The sequence below is a fragment of the Elaeis guineensis genome, unplaced genomic scaffold (genome assembly GCF_000442705.2).
Source record: "Elaeis guineensis isolate ETL-2024a unplaced genomic scaffold, EG11 Super_Scaffold_1000033, whole genome shotgun sequence".
Lineage (NCBI taxonomy): Eukaryota > Viridiplantae > Streptophyta > Magnoliopsida > Arecales > Arecaceae > Elaeis > Elaeis guineensis.
The window spans coordinates 3,429,767-3,437,013 of record NW_027332424.1 but is presented as its reverse complement, the minus strand read 5'-3'; the positions used below and the strand labels follow the sequence as shown (position 1 = coordinate 3,437,013).

Below are 7,247 nucleotides of genomic sequence, written 5' to 3'. Positions count from 1 at the left end.
TCTGAAAAAATCAATTCTTCATCTCCTAATATGTGAGGGCCGTATTCATTAATTGCATGACTTGACAACCAAAAGTCGAAAATATGAAAAGATTGCTTTATTTTACTCAAGGTTATTTTCATTTTTTAATGGGTGATATGAGAGGCCTCTACTGGAGTCAACTGTCAGAATTGAGAGTGGAGACCGATGCTAGAACGTGACTGATGCTAAGCGATATTATGGATATTTTTGAACGAAACACAGGATTTGAAAATCTGAAAATATCAATTCTTCATCTCCTGATATGTGGGGCCGTATTCATTAATTGCATGACTTGACAATCAAAAATCGAGAATATGGAAAGCTTGCTTTATTTTACTCATGATTATTCTTATTTTTTAATGGGTGATGTGAGAGATCTCTATTTGGGTCAACTGTCAGAATTGTGAGTGGAGCCGAAGCCCGACGCTGAAACGTGACCGATGCAGGGCGCAAAGGCTGAAGGAAGATCGATAATTGATGCAAGGGCCAAGGCCATCAAAAGGATTTGTAATCCGAGGTGGGGTCGGAAAAGACAGGCATCCGCGACCATCTTTTCTCCCTCCTCTATATATTTTTTTTCCTTTTTATCTTGTTGTGTGCCCGTAGAAGAATGGAAAAAGAGGCAGAAAGGCAATTAAAGCCTCTGTCAGGTCTAACTGACCTAAGAGAGTTCTCAAAGCATATGCTATGAGAAGAGCAGCCTGAAAGTCTTTTGTTCCATATCTTCGGCTAGCATAAAATCACTCCCAACAGCTAGAAAGGTTATGAGTGAAGGATTGTTGGCTACCAATTTATTTCCTTCGCATCTTCGCTGGTTGACTCCTGAAAATTCAAAGAACAGGAAACAATACTATATCTGAAAATGACCTCAGAAACCAATTTATTTGCAACTTGCTTATTACACAGTGCGGACCTCAACTTATCACAGAGTACAAATCATGAGTAGAAAAAACCAACCCAAGTTTATTTAGGACAGCTGATTGCTTGGAACTGAAGCACTAACTTTCACCTAAAGACTGACCAGCTTGAGGGAATCACCCTTCTCTTGCAGGCTAACAAGCAAGCTATCAAAGCTCTTCTTGAAGGATTCGACTCCTTCAACTTCAAGCTGAGACCCAACCTTGTTCCAGTCAATGCCCAACTTCTGGAGTGCAGCATAAGCACGCTCAGCCTCTGAGAGATTTGAGTCGATGGTCCTTGAAACAGTGCCATGGTCAATGAAAGCCTGCAGAGCTTGATCAGGCATGGTTGAAACCTGAAAGCATAGAAGATCAAACATGTGCATAATTTTAGTAACCTGTGCTCTCTAAAGTCCTGAAACCATTTGAGAGGATCTGAAGTCCACAACTATCAGCTTGAATTAACTAGGCTTAGAATATACCAGATTGTGAAACCTGAATGCTAAAAATGCTAGCATTTTACATGATCTTTGACAAAAAAAAAAAAGAAGAAGAATGATGTGATAGTACATAGTTTTGGTGGCAATACCAGGTTAGAGTTCAAGTTATCCACATGTTGAATAAAAAGCCAGACTGAGTGGAACCTGAGTACTATCTAACCATTGCTCAAGAAATTATTAGTCCATCACCCCACACCGCTGAAAGATTTGCTAAATAATTAGCATGTGTAATACTACAATTTAGTATTTATTTGCTTGAATCGCTGTATCAAATAGATGAACTCCATGGGAAATCACCAATTCTCCTAATGCTTTGTTTCCAAGTTAATAGTATCCAGTCTGACCCAGGTTACTTTTTGTGTTATTCAGGTGAATCATATCAAGTGGTGAGCAAATCTAGATTTGCTTTTGACAGTAACGTACAGATTAACAAAACAAAAACGAAAAAATAAAGGGCTACTCTCTATGTAAACAAGATCTTTTTCTGTAGTATGCATGGTGAAAATTTCAAGAGAATTATAACCGAATAAGAAAGAATTCTGAAGCTCACCGTATCAGGTCCAATGAGAGGATCCACATACAAAGTGTCAGGATATGCAGGATTCTTAACACTGGTTGATGCCCACAACAATCTTTGCTTCTTAGCACCTTTCTTTACCAAAGCCTCCCATCTTGGACCCGAAAATTTCTTTTGATAGAGCTTATATGCCAAAGCTGCTTGAGCCACTGCAGCCTAAAGATTTTTTTTTTTTAAAAAAACATGATTAAATTTCTAGCATTTCCGTCTACCGAATAAGGTCCATTAAATTTTTACCTTCCCTTGGAGCTCAAGAGCTTCAGGTGTCCCAATTTTTTCAAGCATCTTGTCTACAAGGGTGTCCACACGGCTGACAAAAAAGGAAGCCACACTGGTAAGCCTGGACAGGTCGTCCAGCCCAGAAGACTCAAGGCCATCCAAATAAGCATCAATGACCGCTTCATATCTCGATAGTGAGAAGATCAGCTGTCATCAGTAAGACACACTAATCATTCACTTGAACAATATACTGCTCTAAGGTTAAATGCAGAAGAGGTTGCAGATAAATAAACATAGAGTACTTAACTTCCATTCGGAGATGATATGTAGACCAAAATTAAAAGGAAAAACAATTGAATAACATTAGATGAAGCATCTAATTTGAAGAGAAAATAGATAAAGAGAATATAAAATAAATAATAGAAAACCTGCGGCACAATTGGCAGGTGGGTGGTTAGACCTTCCATTAAGAGAGGAGGCAGAGTTAAGATGGACGAGAAACAGAAGTTTTCTCAAAAGCACTGTTGAAAGTAAATTAGCTATTAAGTTTCATATTATACCCATGGCCTTTTAGAAAGGAATAGTTTGTCCAGCAGGTTTAAACATCAGACCATAGCACGCCATATTCGTCTATACTGATGTATAGTGGGTGTACCATACCATACCAGAACCAAACCGGTGCACACATGGTATGGAAATGTATTGAGTATCAGTACACCGAACTAACCCTTGTACCATAAGTGGACATTGTACCAAGATGGTGCCGGTAGTGGGTTTTGTACTGAGATTGGAATTGATAAAATCAAAAGTATGTAGATATGATTGCTAAAGCAAGGAAGGTAGGAGTGGAGTACATATTCTACAAGTGCATGCAACATTCTGGAATTTTAAAACTAATGTCCAATAAGTAGGTCAGGCAGGTCAAAGCAATGGAACTTACTGTAACATTCACACTTATACCATTTGAGATTACTTCTTTTATAGAAGGAACACATTCTGCAGTAGCCGGGATCTTAATGTAGACATTGGGACAGTTAACCAACTTGTGCAACCATTTTGCAGCTTCAATAGTTCCATTGGTATCATTTGCAAGTCTAGGAGAGACTTCAACAGATACATAACCATCACCACCATCTGTTTGATCATAAATAGGTTCAAAAAGTTTGCATGCATCTTGAATATCCTTTATAACAAGCTCCCAGTAAACACTTTCTATGTCTTTTCCAGCTGATACAAGCTGCCTGAAATTATAATGAATTCAGAGATTATGACATAGTATTAGCTTGAAGACATTACTTTAAACTGACTAAGATGAACATGCACCCAAAAACAGTAATTTCATTCTTGAGAAGGTCTCAAGTGGTGAACTTTTTAATGGAGGGTTAAAGTATAGAGATAAAAATAATCAAAGTTCGCTGTGACCTCTAACAAGTATTTTTATTTCCTGGCTCCCAAATCTTATGCAGCAGCCATGTATGGACATCTTGAAGAAGAGAAACCTTCTTTTCCTCTCTCTCTTTTTTATTTATTTTTTTCTTTTTTGTGTTTGCATATGTGTGTAAAGTTAGGGTATGTTGTCCTTTTTCATGAAGATGGTACACAGTTAGAAAGCACACATAATTATCAAAATAGTGAAAAAAACAGCTGAACATGATGAAATACATTTCACCAAATTATGTTCAGATCATCCATTTTTTTTGCTGTCTGCTTCATTGAGAGAGATCCATCACATTGGGGCATGAAAACCTACATTCTAAAAGCATGAAGGGTTGTTTGCAACATTGATATGGAAAAGGGTTAGACTACAATAATTAAGAAATTTTCCTAGTTTCATTGAATGATGCCATTTATCTACTTTCTTGTGGTGTGTTTTCGACGTTGACCAACTTTCAAAAAATCCAACCCTATTCTTGCAAAATTAGGGCTCTTGGGTCCTGATTGCCAATTAATAGAAAATCAAAAGTACTTGTCAATCATGATAAAATACATGATGATGAAAAACTAAATTATGTGCACAACATCCAACATTTGTTGTCCAGTACCTTCTTTCAGAGAGATCCATCACAATGGAATGAATGCTTGCATTATAAAAGATAGAAAGGCTGATATTGGTTTGCAACATTGATATGGAAAAGTCCTAGACTATATTAATGAGAAATGAAATTAATTTCATTGGAGGATGTTTTTTTGTCTTTTTCTCATGATGTGTTTCACATTGAGTGACTTTCAAGAAATTCAACCCCATTTAAATTTATGTCTTTTAAGCCCCAACTACCAATTAATAGAAAACCAAAAGTACTTGCCAATCATGATATAATATATGATGGCTAAAAATATAAAGCTTTTGGTCAAAACAATATAACATTGGTTTCCAAGGACAACCTAGCATGGTCAGCCACCAATTTAGTGATGAGATAAGCACAACAGGCAAAGCGATAAATAATTTACCTGTGAAAAATTACAAATAATATCTACATCATTGTAAGAAATAGCAATGTCTATGTACTCATTAATATCCATTATTTGGTGTTGCATGAACTAGTCATTCTTCGTTGGAGGGAAAAGAGAAATTGTTAGGGAAAAGCAAATGTTTTCCAGCACTTTTTGCATAAGTTATTATTTCTAGAGAATATTCTGCACAATATATCAGAAACACTGAACCAAATAATCAATTTGAAGAGTAAACTATATACATAATAATCAATTGCTATGTTCTCCATAGAATACAAAGGATAACAAAAATCCATCAATTCCTGCTGTCCTAAAGATATTATACATCGACCATGATTTCAGCAGCAACTTCAATATAGCATTAATTGGAAAAAAATAAAAACTAAAAGTTTGAGCAGCAAAATATGTAAAAATTGATTCATAAAGAAAATCTGCACTGGATGATGTGGTATGAAAAGAGAATTAAAGAGGCAGAGGTAGATATATAACCAGATTACCTAAATTGTTCATCATAGGCATTGGATGATGAGATTGCTTTCTGGAAAATCTGCAGCAGTAATAGGCAAAGCAGGTAATTAGATTAGAAAGCTAAAAGATTAAAAATGTTTTAAAAAGGCCTTCTTTATCTTTCAACATATAAATGATGCAGAAATCTTATGAAAGAAATATATTAATATATGTAAGTATGAATGAAAGTGAAAATAGAATAAGTTACCGTTGGATTGCTGGTAACTCCACGCACTCCACTCGCAATGAGTGGAAGCAGATCTGTTACTGGGCGGCAAAGATTATCATACCATGGAGATTGCCTTTGCAGCTCGTAAAGATCATGGAGTGTTGTTCTGTTTGCTGGAGCATGATTTCCATCTTGTTGGGAACACCTCCTGGAATATAGAGTTCATAAAAGAAGAAAAAGAAAAATCATAGAGTACCAATTCAGGAAACCAGGATAACAGAAAACATTAGACAACAGAAAACCTATTGCTAATGGCTGCATAGGGGTGCATGCACACATGCACTCAAGAACTCATGTACAGGCATGCATATGCATCTACAGACATATACATACACACTCATAGGATGCATGCGTCCATGCTTGTATTACTAACACAAAATTTCAAAAACCTTTTCATTTTCTCAAAACTTTATTCTCTTGTGGGTGTTGAATTCAGCCTCTCACGGTCCCAAATATCTTAAATTGACATTCTTATTAGGTACCTGTTTCTCTACACATCTTTTCATCTATTAGAGCATTCTACATCTATATATAAGCTGACTAATCCTTTTAAGAGTTCTAGAACCAATGCATTATCTCTACTACCATTTTTCAATAATAGGAAATGACAGTCTAGGCTTGCTAATTTTTGAATATTTTGCATCCTTGTGTTCCTCAATCTTTCCTGTTCAGGGTGTCACGCAGTAGGTTCTCAGTGCAATCTGACATGGGAATCAATTTTCAATGTACCAAAATGCTAATGATCATCATATTTTAACAAATAACGCTCAAAATCGAGAGAGAGAGAGAGAGAGATTTCAGAATAGATGAAAATAAACAAACAATAAAATAAAATAACTACGTCAATAGCTTACCAACATAGATTCAGTCAGTTCAGATTCCTTTGACACAGCAATAAATAGGACCGTGTACAAGAATTTGAACTTTCAATAAAACAATATATATGCTATTAAAATCTTGAACAGAGAAGATTATTTTAGACTTCGAAAGTGTCTAGTTACAAACATAAACCTAATCCAAGTCTACTGCAAAAATGAAATCAAACCAAATCAACTCAAGCTCGTCAAGTTCTCAGCCAGTGATAACTAGACCGCCTAACAGAGCCGATCTCTCCCAATCACCACGACTCCTAATTTCATTTTATGCTAGTAAAGATTCGAAGGCACCGACAATCATAAGAACAAGACACAGCAAAAAAACCCATCAACACCAGTAATCAAAACACAAATTTGTAACAAAAAAGAAGCGATCTCTCAGAATCTTTGAGCTATTCTACTGCTCGAATAATGCATTGAGATCCGTAGATCAAGAAAGAAAAGGTCCAACCTAAAGCAAGAAAAAGCATGGAGGAATAAAGAGAAGCATACACCAAAAAGCTCCTCTCGACGCGATCACTTCGAGTGGAGAGGCGGAGCAGCGATGCTCGCCTCTGAATCCGACCTCCCGTGCGGAAGCTGAGAGAGAGTTTTGGCTCCGGTCGGAGAGCGGAAGAGGAGCGAGGAGAAGCGGCGGCGAGGTTAGGGTTTGAGAGCTTGGAGATCGAAGCCATGGGAGCACGGAGAGAGAAGGCGGATTATAATTTGATTTTAAGGATGTATAAAACGAGAAGGGAGGTAGGTGTAATCAAAAAAACCAGAGGGAGGTAGGTTGGTTGCGGACGGACGTCTCATTGGAGGGTGGCGTCAGCGTGGGACGCTAGAGGGGTAAGATCGGAACAAAAATACGGGGGTAGGTGAACGTTGGACTGAGAAACCGGGGATAATGGTAAAAGTGGATGGATTGAACAATTCCCGTCCAAACCTATTTTTATAGCTGAATAAAAATAAAAATTTAAATATTCAATT

The 7,247-nt window shown here is 37.0% G+C and overlaps 1 protein-coding gene across 1 annotated transcript; it reads right to left on the bottom strand.

The window, feature by feature from the left end:
* Positions 1-876: 876 nt before the first annotated feature.
* LOC105035433 (uncharacterized) lies at positions 877-7,013 on the bottom strand. The gene is made up of 7 exons (XM_010910983.4): positions 6,771-7,013; positions 5,383-5,551; positions 5,165-5,214; positions 3,157-3,457; positions 2,235-2,423; positions 1,971-2,153; positions 877-1,276 (listed from the first exon to the last, which is right to left on the bottom strand). The coding sequence occupies exons 1-7, from the start codon at positions 6,950-6,952 to the stop codon at positions 1,031-1,033; spliced, it is 1,320 nt and encodes a 439-aa protein (XP_010909285.1). The 5' UTR covers positions 6,953-7,013; the 3' UTR covers positions 877-1,030.
* Positions 7,014-7,247: the final 234 nt, after the last annotated feature.

Coding starts and splice junctions, on each gene's coding strand:
- LOC105035433 (XM_010910983.4), bottom strand. CDS start 6,952: ATGGCTTCGATCTCCAAGCTCTCAAACCCTAACCTCGCCGCCGCTTCT. Junction 5,552..6,770: donor GTCGAGAGGAGCTTTTTGGT/GTATGCTTCTCT, acceptor TCTATATTCCAG/GAGGTGTTCCCAACAAGATG. Junction 3,458..5,164: donor GCCTATGATGAACAATTTAG/GTAATCTGGTTA, acceptor TTATAATTTCAG/GCAGCTTGTATCAGCTGGAA.